Source organism: Engraulis encrasicolus, chromosome 4 (genome assembly GCF_034702125.1).
Source record: "Engraulis encrasicolus isolate BLACKSEA-1 chromosome 4, IST_EnEncr_1.0, whole genome shotgun sequence".
NCBI lineage: Eukaryota > Metazoa > Chordata > Actinopteri > Clupeiformes > Engraulidae > Engraulis > Engraulis encrasicolus.
In genome coordinates this window covers 475,001-494,766 of record NC_085860.1, presented here as the reverse complement: position 1 = coordinate 494,766, position 19,766 = coordinate 475,001, and the positions used below count along the sequence as shown (strand labels likewise).

At 44.3% G+C, this 19,766-nt stretch overlaps 2 protein-coding genes across 8 annotated transcripts in view; one reads left to right on the top strand and one right to left on the bottom strand.

Annotated features, from left to right (window-relative positions):
* The window catches only part of plekhg7 (pleckstrin homology domain containing, family G (with RhoGef domain) member 7), a 46,661-nt gene extending 39,472 nt beyond the window's left edge, over nt 1-7,189 (bottom strand). For both annotated transcript variants that reach the window (XM_063196411.1, XM_063196412.1), the window contains exons 1-3: nt 6,866-7,189; nt 5,474-6,235; nt 4,566-4,588 (exon numbers count right to left, since the gene is read on the bottom strand). In XM_063196411.1, the coding sequence (XP_063052481.1) occupies nt 4,566-4,588; nt 5,474-6,103 (653 nt within the window). In that variant the 5' untranslated portion in view covers nt 6,104-6,235; nt 6,866-7,189. The remainder of the gene's footprint in view (nt 1-4,565; nt 4,589-5,473; nt 6,236-6,865) is intronic.
* An 8,458-nt stretch (nt 7,190-15,647) lies between these two features.
* itpr2 (inositol 1,4,5-trisphosphate receptor, type 2) overlaps nt 15,648-19,766 on the top strand; it is a 212,954-nt gene continuing 208,835 nt past the window's right edge. For all 6 annotated transcript variants that reach the window (XM_063196410.1, XM_063196406.1, XM_063196408.1 and 3 more), the window contains exon 1: nt 15,648-16,054. In XM_063196410.1, coding sequence (XP_063052480.1) covers nt 15,963-16,054 — 92 coding nt within the window. In that variant the 5' untranslated portion in view covers nt 15,648-15,962. The remainder of the gene's footprint in view (nt 16,055-19,766) is intronic.

Sequence of the window (19,766 nt, the reverse complement as noted above, 5' to 3'; positions counted from 1 at the left end):
CCTGTCTCCCTTTGGGACTTTGTGAGTTTGTGTGTACACAGTACTCTATCCCATCATTAAAGCCAACCTTGCATAGTGTCTCCACCTGTTTCCATCACAGCACATTGCCAAAGTCGAAGCCCTGCTCTTTACCTTCCTCCATTTACCTTTCTCTTTTCTTTGAGTTCGTACTCCATTGGGGATTTTGGGGACACTGAGTTTGTGTGCTTTCCCCCCGTCACTATGTAAAGCTGCACCTAGCACGACGTTGTTACTCCGCCCGTTTCCATCCCTGCCGCCGCTAAGGTTGCCGTGGAAGCTGATCAGCTCGCAGGGCGAGTGCCACACACATGCAAATTCAGGCCACCATGCAAATTTAAAGGGCTTTGATTATAAAGGGCACCACTCACTCATGTGCTCCTCATGGCCTTTATCTGATACGCTGGGACAGGACGGCAGGACAGGGTGAGTCATGCTCGGCAAATGGAAGACAAAACAACTGCAGTTGACTTGGACGGTCTAATGGCTGACATGGAAAGCGAATCAACTGACTGCCAGCATTTCAAGAGCTCTTTTCCATCCATTAAAAAAATTGAAACATTTGATGATGTTTTATTTTGTACCATAGACTTCCATTGGTATGCTTAATATGGCTATACTGTTAAATTAGGCAATGCGTTTTGGAAAAGAGTTCTTTATTTGTAGTGAACTTTTGAGACTGCCTCACCCTCTCCTTGCATGCTCCGCTTCTGTGCAGTGTGTGACACAGCTGGCAGAGTCAAGGCTATAACCTTCAAGGCTTGGCGAGCAAAATGGACCAAAGAACCAGAGACAACAAAAAGGCAGGGCAGTTACCAAAAAAAAAAAGAAGAAAAAAGAAAAGAAAATAAACAACTGACTGGTCAGGCTGGTTTTTGTCATGCTTTGCTTCACTGTTCAAACTGGGACTTCTCTTCACTTCTCCAACAAACAGGTCATAGCATGGTCATAGCTTTTGTTTGCCACCAAGACAAGATCTCTCAATAGCAAATGTAATGGGAACACTCTTCCACTCGTACTCATACAGTGCTCTCACTACATGCTGGTTTGTCTACATTTCTTGCATGCTAATGAGTTCTGGACAGCAGCACACTGCTACACACCATTTGCTGCTGCTGGGTGAAACGTGTAGAAGAAAACAAGGCAGGAACAAGTTGTCCCCTTTTTACTGCAGACAAAGTGTCACAATCCCTGAACTATGATCACAGTCCTCTGCCATGTTACACTACAGGTTACATGTGCCCCATGTAAAAAAAAGGGAGAAGTTGAATGGCCCAAAGCAGAACTAAGGGCAGCAGTGCGGTTTTAAGTCGGTCACAGTCAATTCAATAATTAACTCTTCCACGTGTGGCTTTTGACCAGCAGTCTGAGGCCAGATTGCTTCCCTTTTTCAACTGTTTTTTGTTTGTTTGTTTGTTTTCTGACAGTGATGCCATTTAGGTTCCAGTTCCAAATTAATTTCAGTAGCACATGATTCTGTGAATAACGATATGGTAACAATGCAAAAGCAGACAAACTGGAATAAGTTCTGCCATGCATTCAGTCTGCTCTTGCAGGTGATTTTACTAACTAGATGACGTATAGGGAATACATTGGCTAAAACAGAACTGTAACAGCATGTGGTAGGTCGGACTTCCTTAACCATGTAACAACATGGATCAGATTCAAAGAGGATACCCGAACACCAAGACTTTACTGCAAAACTTTTGTTAGTTAAAGTTGGTGGGTGATGACAGTATGTATCAGACATGTAACTCTCATGATTGGAAAGGCTGTGTGCTGCATTTCCATATCAAATATGATACGATGTGCTTGTTATTCACCTTTAGATATTACATTCACAATACAGAATCTTGATTCTTCTCAGAAATCTAGTCAATGTGAGAGCCGTTTGTTGTCAAGGTCTTAATTTCTGTTTCCTCTAACGCTCCTCAGTTGATTTACTCTCTCAACCTTTTGACAAAGAGGATATTCATCATCATTACTATAATGACAAACACTCCTCCTGTCCTGTCCCCATATTCACCTGCTGTACATCACGTCACATACCGGAGTTGCCTGAAGGTACCAGTAGCTATGGGAACTTGGTTTTGTATGTGACCTGTGCTGGTTGTGAGTGAGCTGTGCAAGGTGTTTGTGTGTACTGTATGCAGGGTGCGATTTGTAGGGGGGGGTGGGGGGATTGTCCCCCCTTCTGGTCTTGATATCGCCTCTTTTTCTACCCGATTTTATCACAGTTCAATGTAATTTCATTGATATTGCTTAAAACCTGAAACATTTCCCCCCTTCTGGTTGTCCAACAAATCGCACCCTGACTGTATGTACCAAGGCTTGACATTGGCACCTGCCAACCAGGCAAATGCTGGTAAAACTTGGCTGTGGCAAATAACAGTTTCAGTCTCACTAGCCACTTTGGTGGGTAACTTATTCGTTGGTGTGACAAATCACAGTATTTGCATCAAAGGTTTGTATTTTAAATGCAAGAATATTCCCAAGAGAAAAAAAAACTGACAACAAAACTGGCTAGCAAAAAGGCTGGTGTCTTGCGAAAACTACTAGCCACAGTGGCCAGTGAGCAAAAAAAGTTGGTAGGCTATGTATGGTATTTATTTCAGTTAGCTGACCAGTGTCAGGGCAATGAGTGTGTTCACCACTTTATCTGCTACTTATGCAACCCCATGCAGAGAACCAAACATGCATCTCTCAGCAACCTGTGACAACACACTCTCTGTGGACATTGGCTTTTACTTACTGTCCCTCACTTCTCAGAGGTCAATGTATGTGTGCATGTGTGTTGCGGTGCCTCCCTTTGTAGGGGTCGATGCACTGTATATGAACACGTGCATGTCTTGATGTGCCTCCTTTCCCAGAGGTCAATGTAGGAGTGTATGTGTGTATGCATGCGGCATTCTCACATGTCCGAGTCGCACGGAGGTTCCCATTGCCCCCTCTAACAGGTGTCCCCATAATCACCAGGACCCGCTACCCCCATCCCCGCCCGCACTCCCATCCACCAATCCACCCCAAAGTTAACAAGTATAAAAGTTAATGGGGCCTTTCAATTAAAACCAAAAGACTTCAGAGCAGAGGGGGCCTCTGTGTGGAAAAAAAATGAAACCCATGGCCACGGTGGCTCCCACAGAGAAAAATCAGGTCAGCGATAATTGCTTTTAATTACACTGACCATCCCATCCCATCCCATCCCCATGGATGGTGAAATTGCATTCCTGCGAGAGGGCCAGTGAGTGTGTGAGTGTGCGAGTGAGTGAGGCGGGCTCTAGAATGGTCCTTCTGTGCAGGTCAGTGCTGATAGAGGCCGCCGAGGGAAGTAGAAGAAGAGTGCTTTGTCTCGCACCTCACCTCGCACAAATAATAATGATGGGCCCCGGAACGCATCTGTCTCAACCAATCCCCTGCAGCCCATATCCAGCCCTGAGCGAACAGAGCTCTTTGCACAATTATAGCCACAATAGCTGCCTAATTACTCTGTAAGGGGGGAGAGGAGGGTATAGGGTGGGCAGGGGTAAGGTTTGGGGGAACCCAGTTCTCTCTCTCTCTCTCTCTGTCTCTCTCTCTCTCTCTCTCTCTCTCTCTCTCTCTCTCTGCTTGCCTGCATGCCTCTCTCAGGGAGCCTGGCTCAGCTACATGGGGACAGTGGCGCTAATGAGAGTTTGTCTAGTCCAGTCAGAACCATGGGACTCTAATAACTCTCTACTTGCACACTGCTTAGTGCGCTAACAAAGCACCAGCACAATGAACAATGGGGGGAATGAAGGCCTCTTGCCTGGGCCCTGATCAGTGTTGCCAGATGTACAGTACTGTAATTATTGTATTTGTACATTACTTTTATCCTCTGTACGATCAGAACACACGACGCACGATAATTTCAGCTAATTTAGTTGCTTTAAAACAACCATTTCGTTTGTGTACGATCATTTCCTCCCAAAAAACACAAAAAAGCGATAATTTTGAGGTTTTGTTAATAGTTCAACTTTTTTCCATCTGCCAACACTGGCCCTGGTGCACCCTCACCCAGGCCCTTACCCTCACCTCAGCCTCCCTCTGCCTGCACTACCGGCTGGCCTGCCTGCTGGCCACAGCTCAAGACTCAGGCCTGGACTTAACAATAGCGGCGAGATGGGCTGCTTCCAAACAAACTCCTCATTGAATGGGATAGATTGGTGATTGGTTGGCTGCCTGCCTGATTGCATCTTGATTGCAACTGCAATTGCCTGTGTGAGTTGTGTTTGTGTGATCGCCGGCATGGTCACTGACAACATTGTTTGTGAGCCATATGTAAAAGGCGGTTGAGGGAAGAAATGAAGTGGATGATTCACTCAGTACTCGCATAAAAAAAACACCCAACTTCTTCTGTGCCTCAATTCAGTTCAATTCAAACACACACTAGATTCTAGACAATGACATTGTTGCGGAATACCCCTGAACATTAGGTAAATAAGAATATTACTTAAAAATGTGAAAGTTAAATGAAGATTAATTAAGATTAATTGAAGATTAGGTAAATGAAGATTAATTGCTCCACTCACCTTTTATGTGACAGTTCTTTTACCTGTAACAAAAAAGCAAACATGTCATTAAGGGGGGAATTTCATGCCATAGGCCAGGCCTGCGGGAGCTAAGCCTTGAACCGTGCTCCCTCGTACACAAGAACACATACTTCAGGCTTCCCCCTCAGGGCCCTCAAATGCTTTACAGTGACCCAAAACAAGATCAATGTCACACACATTCATCTTCCAATTGGGAAAAATTTAACAGCCTGTAATTGTGTGTGTTTAAGGTCCTCTGGAAGCCTCTCACATCACTGGGGATGTCAGATAGTATATCTCAAGGGTCCCGGTGAATACGTGCTCCAGTGAACTCACAGAGGCATTGAGTGCCCCCTCACCCCCCCTTTATCCTTTTGATGGGCCACTGACCCTGGCATTATGTGGTGCCTGCCGGCCGCACGGGGGGGAGAGAGTGGGGCCCGGTCGCCAAGAGTCTCTCGGAGAGACCTCGGCAGGCACAGGGTGGGCTCAGCCAGAAGCTGTCAGTGTATGTAACTGCTGATTCACTTGCTGTCAAAAGCGCTCATTGTGAAGGCCCCCAGCAGGAGGCTGAAGAGCGGCCACAATTGGAAAGGAATGTGGTGGCATCTGCCACAATTCAAGAATATTGGTCTTTAAAAATCCAAGCTGGGTAGGACAGAACATTTAAAAAAAAATCTATAGCAGGGGTATCATTTATGTCATCTGTTCTGTGAACAGTTGCTTTGGGTACTAATTGGTCATTTGTTTTTTTGTTTTGTTTGTTTTTTCCTTCTTCTTCAGAGGAACAGGAAGTGTCCCTCACCAGTACAGAAAAGCCCCACCCCAAACAAAACACCTGTTGCACGCCACTGAAATACTGTACTAATGGGAGATGTGATTGGTGCGAGTTATTTTCTATAGCCTACCTGTTCGGCTTCACTGGTGCCTCCTTCAATGCTGCTGTTGTCATATTCCCCTTCGCACGGAGCCTCTTGGCTTTTGCAAATGACACCATTGTCCAAAGTCTTTGATCTAAGTGATCTCGGTTTCCCACGGTTCGCTAAAGGGTACGGGTGACAGACCTGCTGCTCCTGGCCCTCCGTGGGGAGCGATATGCTGGCCGCCAGAGGGGACTTCTGCCGGTTCAATGGGGACAGGGGACTCCGCACTAACATGTCATAGGGGCCACAATCCTCCAGTGGACCGGAAATGTCCATCCGCCTGGTGCTTCGCATCCTTCTCAGCGTAGGAGATGTGGAGATCCTAGCCGGAGCCTGTCTGTCAAACTGAAAGAGTGGGGTGGGCATATTAGAGTAGTCCTTCAAGGAGGAATGGCGCAGTCTTGAATGGGTTCGGTCTAAGTCCATACGCAGGATGAAAGGGTGGCTGGTCTGCGTTTGCTGATCCACAAACGTCCCCGGCTCCGTCTGCGTCTCTGCGCTGGTCCATTTTGGGGACTCATCCTCGCGCCATTCTATGTAACTCCAATCAAACGTCTTCTCGTTTACGTCCTTGCCGTTTTCCTTGATTATCTCTGCTTCTATCAGCCCAGACATCTTGAGTTAAAGATCATTGTATCCGAGACCAGAAAGCAGATGTGCTGCAGCTCGTCAAACTGCAAAGGACCGACCTGACTTTTCCCGGGGATTGTTATGGTTGAAGTCTGGCGATGGCATGATCACGACACACTGAAATGAGAACAGGTTGAAAGTCGTGAACAACTCCCGCGAACTCTGCTGAGCTGTGTTAGTAGGCTAACATCACCATGCGTTTAGTTTGACTGTACAAACGAATAAATAGCAACCGTTGTAATATGAAGATACCACCATCCAAATTCCCTGGTGCACCGAGTTCCCCTTGTCTGTGTCACCATTGTTCCCTGGGACACCCTGCAATTGTACCATGCAGGTTTTCTTTATAGGCCTACCTCAAAGAGTTTCGGCAACAGGCTGTTATAAACCAATTGTTCAAGACAAATTACTGACGGAGTAGCTAACTAAAATATTGTAACATTGTAATAAGTAATTATTTTAGTCACATCGTGCCTGCTTTGGAAGAGACAAAGGACAGGTCACGGCGAAGACTGCATTATCAAAGTGGATTAGCCCCCCTTTTAACACTAAACCACACACCACATAAAACAAAACATTACATTTTTAACATTAAAGCGTGAAAAAAACAGGGGCCAAAATGCTCTTGTATTTAGATGCAGTGCGCTACCCATGTTGTGTAAATGACGGAACTTGTTACATTGGCATATAATAGTCAGTTTATAATAGGCTAGTCAGTAACTCAGCCTTCACTTTGCCCGTACTTACATATCAAGGACTTCTCTCCGTTACCAGTCCTCACACGGTAAGCGCCACAACCGAGGACACCGACGGCCACTGTTTGTGCGGTTTGAGTGGGTAGTCGTCCGACACAGTTAGAGAAGTTTTGTGAGCTTCCATGGACACAACGTTGAGCCCTCACGCAGCGACGCTCCAAGAGGACTGTGGCCGCCTATGCCAAACGCTCATGATGTATTGCCAACTCTTACCACTGTCTGCGTAAATGGTTTACAAAATTAAACGCAGTCTTAAACGACGTACCTATGTTGAGAGCATAGGATGTGCACATGAATGACCAAGCCTAGCCCCAAGTTTGTTGACGACAGTGACTGGAAATAAGAGAGGGTGGAGCGTAACAGTGCCACTGTGTGCTAAATAGCCAGTGAACTGAGGTGCAAGGTGTATGCATAACAGTGCACCATCCTCCCTCAGTCTGTCTGTGTGTGTGTGTGTGTGTGTGTGTGTGTGTGTGTGTGTGTGTGTGTGTGTGTGTGTGTGTGTGTGTGTCTGTGTCTGTGTCTGTGTCTGTGTCTGTGTTTCTGTGTTTCTGTGTGTCTGTGCCTGTTTCTGAGTGAGAGTGAGAGAAAGAGAAAAAAACAGAGGAGTACAAAGTATCAGAGTATCGGGCTACCTCATGCGTTAAGTGGTTACTTGTGATACTGTAATGATATGGTAGTGACGTTGAAAGATCAGTTACCTTGTCAAAAACAGACAGCTTTCTCCAGTAGCTGGACAAGTTTCTTTGAAAATATCGCGCGTGCGCTTCTATTCAGCATACACTAGATGGCAGTGTAAGAAAAGGTTTGGCAGAGCTGCGGCTCTGGGGTTTGGTAGTTGGAACTGGAAGGCAATACCTACCACAGCCCTTTCCTTATATAAAAAAAAAATCTGTGGTAATACCACACGAGGGCCCATGCGAAGCCATCGGAAAATGTTTATTGACATAATAACTTAAACATGTCGTTTGTTATTTGTATAGCACAATCCATACAAAGCGATCAGAAATGTGCTTAACAGTGTGATGAGAAAAAAAGACATTGCAAAGGTAACCTGTAGCCTATAAGGTAGGCAGATACGTAGGTTAAAGGTTAAAAATCATGGAATAGAGTCAGGAACAGCTTGATGAGAAAAAAAACATAGTAGCCTCATGATTATATTCTATTTTTTCATTACAGTGACATAAACATTCAGTAGCGGTACAATATTAGCTGCACTACAACGAGAACTAAAATCATTTCACTTTCTGAAATTTGGATTAAGCATGTATGCATACATCTTCTTTCTCACTGGAGAACAGACTTCTCGTGATCGTGCCGCTCTTGCAGGAGAGTGGCTGTCCACACGGTGGACTGATCATCAAAGTGCTTCACGGGGTCTACTCTGCAGGGACTACTTCACTCAGGAAGCTGAGATAGATTACTTGGCATATTGGGCAAGATCGCTGGCCGTGGTGCTGAAGTACTGCCACGGCCTAGAAATGTATATGCAGAGAGCTCGGGAGTAAGGGATGCCACTGAGAGCTCGGGCAGTATCTGCGCCCGCAGATATGTGTGAACTCCCCGATATGTGGACACCCCCCGGCAGATGATGGTTGGAGAGCAATTGAGCGTGGTGAACTGGAAGGAAGCTAGGGCAAAACACCGGCATCTTCGTTCTCGCTGGAGAACGGACTTCACATGATCGTGTGGCTGTCCACGCGGTGGAGGCTCGCAATAAGAGTATGCTCAGACTGGCCACCAGCATCTCCACTGACATCACGCACATTCTACACCAAGAATATATATGAGGCCTAAGGGGCGATGGTGGTATAGGTGGTACAGGAGCTGTTGGGTAACCAGAAGGTTGCAGATTCGAGTCCCGTGCTGCCTGACCCCATTGATGTGTCCTTGCTGTTAAGAATTGTGAGCCTGGCTGAGCCCCCTGAGCCCTCAACAGTCAGGCCTCTCCTCACTGTCCTTAGCAAGCTGCCCGTTGCTGGTGGGCTACCTGTCTCCCCTCTCCCTCTACTGCTCTGCCCTCTCTGCTTGACCTGTACACCGGTGATTTTCCGCTCCTGGCCCTTGACTGTGTTGCTAGGGGCCCCCGGCAACAGGCACACCCCCTGGCTTGGCCTCCTGCTGTGCTGCTGTGTGTATATAGGGCCAGGACAGAGGTCAGGCCTCAGACCACTGTTCGGACGGGGAATCTGTGCATGGGACCCAAATCTTCTCTTCTCTTCTCTTTGACGTATCAGGGTCCCAGCGTCTTTTCATGTAGCCTACTCTTTGCTTGCTGTGCGTCTCTGACTTTGCTTAAGATGGCTGCTTGTAGGCACCTTCATGTTCCCCCTCCCCCTTGGTAAGATAGCTGCTGTAGGCAGCTATCCTCAGTTTCCTCATTGTATATATTGTATATTGTATTGGATATAGTATTATGTGTATTTTCAATTATGTTTATTTGCTTATGTCTTGTTTTGTATTTTCTATTTTCTATAGTAAAACCACGGTTTTCACGGTTTGCATTCCCATCTGTGTGTGTCTGACTTCATTGGACATCTTCATACTGTTCTGGCCGGACAGCCTGTGGCGTTTGTTGTATACCTGATCCAGCCCCTTCAATACAGTCCTTTTTTCAGGTGCATCACGCAGCACCATTTTTTTACACTTGCGATACTTAACCCCAGGTTGCTCCTGGTGGCAGGGTGGGACCCTGCGTGGCAGTCACTGCCACCGGTGTGTGAGTGTGAGTGTGAGTGTGAGTGTGAATAGGTGAATGTGAGGCATACAATTAATGCTCAGTGGAAAGGAACTATATAAATGCAGTCCATTTACCATTTTCTTACCCTGAAGCAGGTGTTTCTGAGTTCCCTTCTTCGTGAACTTTGAACATTCCTTCATACATAAATCAAGTCTTCTGTTGAATCTGCAGTCTTAAGACTGTATGTAGTGTACTCACTCCATGGAGAAAATATTCCCTTACGAAAATCGGTAAACCATGTGTAGTAGCTTTTTCTAATTTCCTTTGTTTCCTGTTGACTACTACTGGTGACTGAGTTGGATTTTGGCTTGACGCGTGCAGGTGAATGATGAGGAGAAGTTGTTCCAGTTTGTCCATTTAATTCAGAAAATGTTGGTTGTTTACAAATAACTTAAACTTAAGAAAAAAATAAAGACAATAAACTGAGAGTATGTGAGTATAACCTATTCAGCCCATTACAGCCCGCATGGTCAAAGGACTGTTTGCCCTCTCAGCCACACCACAGTGGGTTTACATACAGTGTTGAATCTCGCCCTCCAACCCGTGCCTGCAGTTCACCTAGGGAGCGCTGTCGAGACAGCAGAGCTCATAAGGCTGGCGCTAATAACTGACAATTGTGCTCGCTGTCGGCTGAAACTTGACAATATTACTGTAAGTTCTGAGAAACCAATGTGGATTTCAATGAAATGTACAATAACCTGGGAGTTATATGCCTTCTGATTTCCTACAGCTTTGGCATTTACGAGTCAGGCTCCGCTAGCATCTTGCTAACAAAATTGCTTTACGGCCGTCGTGATCACAAAAATGCCGCCGGCCGACCAATCCAAATGCAGTGTGTGAAGCCACTCGTGACGTCATATTGACAATAAAGACGTATTTTACAAAGATCCAGCAAGTTTAAAGATCGCCTCTCAACGTTATTTCATTAATACTGCCGTGTTCCCCAATGTTATTGAATGTGTTACGCGTTGGTCCTGTTTTAAAAAACGCGCTGGTTGCTTTGTTTCAAGACGTTTTTGCAAGCTGGCAAGGTGGCTTGTGGAGAAACGAGAGAGTGTTCCGTGTTTCTCGTGGAAATGCGTCTCTGATTGGCTCACTCCTCCTGCTCTCGAAGAAACGCGTCTCTGATTGGCTCAGTCCTCCAGTTCTCGGAGAGAATGTAATGGCAAACAGAGTCGCCACTTCCCCTGGTGGTACTGCACTATAGGGGCGCCAGTGGAGGCGTGCAGGCTCCATTCAGGGCTGTGCTCTTTCGACAGCGACCCCTAGGCTTGCTGCAGGCACGGAGCAACCAGAGTGAGTTGGCTTTATGTATGAGGCTTTGTGCTGTGTGTGTACCTGAGAGTAGCAATCAGCTGATAGCTAAGCTAAGCTATGTTTCGGGCCACCAGACGTTGCTTGTTTTGAAAACAAGCAGAAAAAAATTACTCGACATGTTTTTAGATAAATGGGTCGATATAAACCTTTGTGGGCAACGCCTTCTTTCGACGTGACGAAACACAGAAAGGCTTTCGTGATTCGCTCGTTTCTCTGCATTATTTATGTAAATTGGGAAACACCGGGAAACACAGCCAGGAGAGTTGACACACCGCTATGAGAGCCTTGCAAGTGAGTTTAACTTGGGGTGACCGTCCGATCTTCGAAAGGAGTGAGTAAAACTGAGTTTTATCGGAAGTTGGCCTTTAAACATTCAAACTAAGTGCTGTTTGAAAGGATAATCTATCCTGCCTTTTGGAAAAATAAAATGAAACGATGATACCAATTCTCTCCCAAAGCAATGGCAGCATCGTGGTTGAGCTCCATGGGACCCCATTCATTTCAACAGCCTCTGCGCTCCTTGGCGCTCCTCTGCGCTGTCTGGATGGCGCCACTTAGTGGACAGTACCACCCGGAAAAAGTCGCGAGATTCCTCTCTCGTACTACCCATAAACACTCTCTGGCCACACTGGATGCTGTGACCTTTGCCCTTTAAGGCCTTCTCCTTGGACTCCACCTCCAGCTGGGCTCCAGTACCCCAGTCTCCCTCTAGATGGGGTCAGACACACCTGTGGCCAAGATCACTCTCACTCATTCACTCACTCACCCAGACATACACTAATACAAAAGACCTAAAAAGGGAAATGGTGAGAATCAACAAAAAGCTCATTTTGGCTCCTAAACCATGATTTAATGTTTTTTTGAGCATGGTTCGGCACGTTTTTTGGTTTGACCATGGTTCAACTATAAAATTAACCATGCCATTTTTTTTTTATCCAAAGCGCATATTGGTGATAATCCTTGAGCAATGTGGGCTTAGGTGCATTGCTCAAGGCAAGGGCACTTCAGCCATGGATGGAGGTGTAGGGAGAGATGAGGCTGGGATTCAAATCTGCAACTCTGTGATCTTCAGTCCAACTGTCTAACCATTACACCACGACTGCAAACACGTTTTCATGTTTTTTTGGGAGACCATGAAACACTCCATGTTTTTTTTTAGCATGGTTTGTGACTACGGTTAAACCATAGACACAAACCATGCTGAAAAAAAGCCATGAAAACCATGAATAATCATGATCCATGGTTAGTCAAGAACCACGGTTTTCATGGTTACGAAAAAAAAACATGAATAAGATTTAGTAATACTATGGTTGGTTCAGAGTACTTTGAGAAACCATGGTCAACTTTCATAAGGGTTTCCCATGTTACCTGTATGTATATACATACGTATGTACGTGAATATTTCAATAAACACACAAGTTATTTTCAAAATTTGCATAAAATAAGTTCACGGCATCTGTGAATCTTTTCAAAAACTCATTACTGATGTGCACTGTATGTGTGTAGGCTATGTATGTATGCATGTATGTTGGCCTATGTATATGTACTGTACAGGTATGTGTGCATGTCAAAATGGACTGCGACAATCTTCCTGAACGTCTTTTCTCACCACCAGGCTGCACCTTTCTTTCTCTACACAGCCTTTTACCTATTTCAGTCATTTGTCACCCCCATGTGGCAACTAAAACATGGCAAATGGATGTTTGTAATAGCATTCAATTTCATACATTTTAGAACATGTAGGGGTGCATTTGATTCAGGTAAATTGGGCCATTTTTTGGCAAATTCAGAAAGAACATCAATAAATTACCATAACTTTAGTTTGATTGCATAAAGTCACGTATAATCTTCCATGTGATTAATGTAAAAAATCTATACATTTACAGTGGTATAAGTGACAGGTGTGCCTTCCTGTATGGAAAAAAAATGTGTTCAGGTAAAATGGGTCACCGATTAATTCCATAAAATACTATTTAACACAATATATATTCCCAAATATATATATTCCCAAAGAGATATCATACCTTCATTAAAAGGACTCCCCTGACACATTCCTCTTCAATAATGGTCACATTGTTTTGTGTGAAAATATGAATGGATATCCCCATTGAAAAAAAACGGCCTAATTTACCTGCAACGGGCGGCCCATTTTACCTTAGCATGTTCAGCTAAAATGGGCCGATGGTTTTTTAAAAATCTTTTAGGTATTTTAACATCCCAAAGTTACCACAACTACTGTATGTTTTACCAGATTAAAGGCACATATTCAAACATACAAACACATTAGTTTTCTAGTGTTTATCACATATGAAAACAGTATCATCCTTATTTTGTTAAGACGATTTCTTATTTTGGCAAGACTGAAAATTGACTTTCTTCCATCACTCTCCATATGAGGGTTCCCCTTGAACATCACAAAAGTATTATGATATTCAAATGAAACAAAAGCGAAACAAGTTTAATAATAGACAAATGAGGACCGAATTTCGCCAGCGGCAGCCAATCAAATCAACAACTGATAAATGATTAAATCGATTTGATTCGCAGCTACGACCTGTTGACTGCTGAGCTGTCAGACCATCAAAATGTGAGAGGGTCCAGGAGAATGGCAGCACCCTCTCTCCTATGGCTCCCTAATACAAGGATTATTGTTCCCCCCTCAGTATTGAGTCGTATGTCATTAAAAACTTTTATTAAAGCAGTTTCAGTATGTTTCTGTCAAAAACCTGACTGAAATTCATTACAAAAAGCCATTTGAATCTAAGTAGTCATTAATTGGGTTAAAGACTAGGCCTACTTTCTCGGGGCACTGTGGCGCAGCGTGCTATAAGCCCCCCACATTTGGGCTTGCATGCCCATCTACGTGGTCCCCGGTTCGAGTCCGGCCGGGGTCATTTCCCGATCCTCCCCTGTCTCTCTGTCCCATTCGCTTCCTGTCAAATAAAGGCATAAAAGCCCCTAAAATTATATTAATTAATGAATAAATACTACTTTCTCAATAATCGTACCCATAAAAGGAAGATTTGAAATGGGCCTATAGTTTTTAAGCACACAGGATTCTAAATTTCTCTTTTTCAGGAGAGCTTTTATGACTGCAGATGACAATCTGTATGAGCTCAGATGCTACACAGCTGAGAACGCTTAAAAAAAAAACTAGTAGGCAGTGTGTCAAGACAGCAAGTATAGATGACTTGAGTTTTGACACTGTTTCATTATGAGTGGGAAAATTGCACTTTTCATACATGAAAAAGGGGATCTTTCCACCATTTTGAATTTCCAGAAATAGGCCTTTTAAACTGCAAAACTTACTGTACTTTTGTCACTGTACTTTCGTCATACTAGTAAATATAATTAGTTCATTATTTAGTTGAAGATCAAATGAGCAGCATAGTTGCAATACCTACTCTGACCACCATCCTACACAGTGCACCTTTAACCTGTCCCCAGAATTACTAAACTGACTCTCACCAGCTGGTACGTTTTGTCTTCTTCCTCACGATACCATCTGGGAACCCTCCACAACCATCATGTTTTCGAATCATGCTCCTTATCAAAAATCCTTGCATGTACAACCTGTCCTCGCCTTTACTGACGTGCCACTTCACTTCAGCCACTCCCATTGGACTCTACCCATGATGCAGGTGAGGATGACAGGTGGAAGAAGAGCCATAACGCCACCCATCTATGGAAATTCCCTTCCAGCAATCCTGATTGACCAATTCATTCAGCAATATTTCTGATATTTCTGAAAACGGAATGCCCTCACCCTTTAAATATTTAAAGTGTTGAACTTCATTGGCCTACAGTAAGTAATGAATGAGGCCTATTAGTATCAAGCTGTGTAAGACTCTTGTTGAAGCAAGGATATTAACTGAGTTCACCTATTTTAAGGTGACAGCTGATGTTACTTTGAGAAGAAATTGTGTTTATAAGAGGCTTTGGTCAATCTGTAATGGTAGCAAGCTATTTAGGTGGTAATAATGGGGGTTATGGTGTGTGATGTTGGGAATGGGGAAGGAGAGGTCAATGTGTTGAATGCAAGGATCACCATACAGTTTATTCAAAAAAGGTTGAGAACCAATGGGCCTCTCACTATGGGGGATAATAAGTTGGGCCATGAATCCGGCCTGGCTCAGTCACTGTGTAGTTCTCAACCTGTGTAGCAACACACTGGAATGGGTTTAGCACGGTGACAACGCAGTTTGAACGCCAACCGCTGGTTCAACAACTTTGCCTATGATGCAAGGCCAGGCTATTGGCCTACACTCTCCACTACTGGCCTGGTAAAGTAAGATGACCCAAAACAAAATGTATCTGGGCCTGCTTTACAACTAAAAACATGCGTATCATGTCTGTCTGCATAGTAAAATGGCAAAAGGTCAGTAAAAGAAACCATCAACACATAATAATCCACGTTACACAGCAGGGCGTTGAAGCTGTAAGTTACAACTTCAAGTAGGACCTAAAATGACACTCGCGCACGGGTACGATTCACTATAACTAGTTGAACAGCATTAGGCCTACTGAAATGTTTGTTATAGACTTGGCCAATCCAAAATGTTAAGAGACCAAACTCGAGGTTATTGGGGTCCCTCTCTCTGCCTCTGACACTTGCATGCCACAGCAAGAGAAGCGTGACTTCCTTCATCTTGCTGGATAGGCAGGCTCGGCACTTCGCTGCGAGGTAGTCTCCTCCCCCATTAGTGGATGAGAAAGAGAGAAAAGTGCTTGTTTGTCTCACAGGAAGAAGTTGAAAACATGAGCCAAACCGACAGATAGCAGGCAGACAACAGCGCCATTCGAGTTTTTTCTTTTTTACTTTTGTCTCGCTTTCAAAGTTTACCAGAAAAAAATGCATTCCTGCTGTTGACATTTAGGAGAAATGAAATGACGTTGAGCGAAGGACTGGAGACATCTGTAACTCTACAGTATCAGTAATTTTGAGCTCACTCAAGCTATTTAGGAGTGTATGTGAAAATCACTGCATGCGCTTCCTTTGGACTCCAGGAGTTCTCGCCGAATTTGGAAAAACATGTCAGATCACAGGTCCAGCTTTCTTCACATTGGAGACATAGTTTCCCTCTACGCGGAAGGCACTGTCAATGGCTTTATCAGCACACTGGGGTATGTTACTCTCCTTTGAACTTCTGTCACCCTCTCGTTTTGATTTTAATTTTGAATCACCAGGTTCATTGGACAGTGGCTCAACTTAAGCCCAGTCCGTTGGCGTGGTAATTGCGATGAAACCGCAGGAAACATTTCCCTCGCTGTCACCGACACCTCTGATACAGAGTTACTGAATAAGGAAGTGATATGGGGCCGTTGTAGTGAGAAGGCCTGTCTGATTGCGGTGCGGGAAACCTTGTTTCGGCCCAGTGCCACAACCATGCAAATATGTAGCAGGAATGCAAAGCTGTGCTAACTGATCATAGCTCGTTGCTTTCGTTGAACTTCTTTACGATACATTTGCGCATAGAATCAACCAGTTGTTTTTAACTTAGCTTAAACTTTAGAGAATCTAGCCTACCCGTTGGATTGTATCCACGCTGTCAGCACTATCTGTGCACACTTGTGGTGGTGGACAAGAAACACAATTTAAGATGATGATGAATGAAATGCAATCACACATTGCCTTTCATTTAATAGGCCTACCGAAATGATCTCATCCTCAACTTTCAATGGAATATCCCATCCATGCATGCCACATGTCTTACTAGACCAAGTGCCTTTCCACCCATCCCTGACTGACCCTTGTATCTTGTAATTTCATTTTTAATAGCCTACCACAAACTATGTGACACAAACCATTTGTCATATGGAATATATTGTTAGATGTTACATTTGACCATACATATGACCCCATATGAGGCCTATGCTGCTCCCAGAAGTTGGTGCACGGTACAGTGACATGCTGACCAATTATTTCTCTGTTCACTGCTTTACTAGTCCCGTGAGCTTCTTCATGAGAGAGAGAGAGAGAGAGAGAGAGAGAGAGAGAGAGAGAGAGAGAGAGAGAGAGAGAGAGAGAGAGAGAGAGAGAGAGAGAGAGAGAGAGAGAGAGAGAGAGAGAGAGAGAGAGAGACTACATGCCCTTTGGCCCACCGAAGAGTATTCATGTGTAAGGAGACCAAGCAGGTCTGAGGAGTGACTGGGTCACGCCCACCTTTCTCTCTCCTTAGAAGAGTTCCTGGAGTAAGCATTGATGAGGAATCGAGAGGACATTTTGAATCTGTTTAAGTGTAGGGCACAGTAGTTGGTCTTGCTGTTCCAGGCCAAGCTCCAAAGATCAAATGATTGAGGTTGAGGTCATCTGTATGCAATTAGTCCGAGGTATGACATCGCACCACCAGAGTTATGGTCTTTGTATGTAATGATGAGATGCCATCATCATACTTGTCCAACATCTGTACAGACTGACAGTTCTTTGATTTAGTGTGTGTGAGTCTGACACTGTGGGCCTATACCAGGCTGAGGATTCTGCGATGCTGCAGGGTATAAAGGATGTTCTTTCATCTAATATTGATAAGCTCTTGACTTGTACCTGTTGTTCGTGATATAATGGAATTCCTCAGCTGTGTAGATATTTGGCACAGGGTTTTCAGAAACCAACACTTGTTCTGGTTTTGCCCATTAGGAGCCACTTACTGTATGTATTTTGTCCTTGTCCTGTTCCTTGCCATGCCATTTCCATAACATCCCCTCAGGTGTTGGACCTGGCAAGGAGCACTCATGGTGGACGTGGATGTAAATGGCTGTTTATGTAGGCTGGGTTGCCATATGGCACCATTAATTCAATAGATCTTCTACGTAGACAATATGTGCGTGTGCATGCCTTCAATAAATCGTATGGAAAGTGTGTGTATATGTGAGAGAGAGCGGGAGAGTGATCAAATACAGTCTTGATTTACATCCATAAATCCTGTCACATCAGTATGATCAGCAGTGTGTTATGATGCACTAATAGCCAGTGGCAGTTTTAGGAAATCTGAGGCCCTGGGCAAAGAACAATTTTGGATGGATGGATGATGTATAAATGCAGGAAAATGAATACCGTAATGCAGCGACGAGGCCCCTGAATGGCCGAGGCCCTGGGCAATTGCCCGACCTGGCTCAATGTAAAAACCGCCTGTTGCTCCTGCTTGACCTGTGCATGACTTGGGCTTTCGCCTCTCCCCTCGCCTCTGTCACCCAGTAATAGAGCTATAATTAGCATGTTTACATCCTGCACACTCAATTTGGGCCGTGCGCAGGTGGTTCATGTTTAACTCTGGTTAGAGATTGCTGCGTTTGAAGTGATGTGTAGACCTGACTGGCTTGAGATGCCTTCTGGCAATTTGACCTGAGGGCTGCGTGAAGTGAATGGGGTTTCTTATGCGTGAGGTGGACGGGCCAGTTTGGTAAGCGTGCTGGAGAGAGTGGCGTCTCCTCTTTTTCTCTGGCCTGGCGGTATAGCCGGATATGTTTTTGAATTAATTTCACTTAATTTTGCATCTTTATTAAAAAGCCTACAAGTGATGCATTTAGGCATGTAAAAATGGTCAAGATGAACTGATGCATGTCAAACTAAGCATCAGTGTTAAAGGTACCGTAGCCCAGCAGTCTTAGAGCAGTTGTTGAGCTCTCAGGAAGACACAAACACGTTCTCAGATGATGGGTTGTTTATTTTTCTTGAAACCCAAAGAAGGCCATGAGGCATCACTCAAACCAAAAAGGTAAACACTAACTAAACTAGAAAGAAAAGGGCTTTAAAAACATGTATAAACAAAAATGGTATGATAACCAAAACAAAAAAAGATAATGACTAAATGCAGTCAAGAGGCGGAAATGAACAAAGCTAACATCAGCCAATCAAGTCCAAAACCTCTGGGTGAGAGCTCAAGACACATGTCTTATCATCAGCAGCCGTCCCCACAGACTGAAACAGTCACGTGACAGGAATTGGAGAAACACAATCATGTCAACATGAAATGAATACATAAATGTTTTAAAACACCATTGCTGATATTTGACCACGCAAATATAAATGTTACAGCCTAATTATACATTTTAAAATGCTCATACCGTCCACTTCCTGTAAACTGGAGGAAGGGAGGACTTTTATTCTGAACATGAAGCAGTCCAGACTCTTTTAGATGACGGACCAGGTGCTACAGAGATGGTAAGGTGGAAATGTTTGGTCTTGCACATAAATGGTTTTAAACTTGAAGCTTAATAAACTCTTTTGTACTTCGTGTGGTCATTTTAACTAGAGACAAAATGGGATGAAGTTATGAAATGTTTTTAACTGGAAGAGGTTGTAATAATGGTGATGATGCTAGCATTTGTAAAACTCCCAGTAATGTTTAATGTTTTAACGCGCGCTTAGAACACTACAGGAGAACAATGGCAGAAGTGAGTGGTAAATGGAATGTTGTGGAGAGCCTAATGCAAACTCCAAACATGAGAAAACACTGAAAGCAAACAATTGTCCAAAGTGTACATAAAATGTTCATGGCAAGAGTCTCAATAATTAGCAGCACCTGGCTGCAGTGATGGTGCATGCTTGCCCCGTCACAATCAGAATAGGCAAGAAAGGTGATTTAAGCGACTTTGATATGGCATGGTTGTTCGTGCCAGATGGGCTTGGTTTGTGTATTTCAGAAATTACTGAACTTCTGGGATATTCACGCACAACCATCTCCAGGGTTTACGGAATGACAAGAAGAAATATACAGTGAGAGGCATTTCTGTGGGCGAAAATGCCTTGTTGATGCCAGAGGTCAGAGGAAAAGTGTGTGTGTGTGTGTGTGTGTGCGCGCTCGCGCATGAGTGATTGAGTGAAAGTAGGAGCGAGACA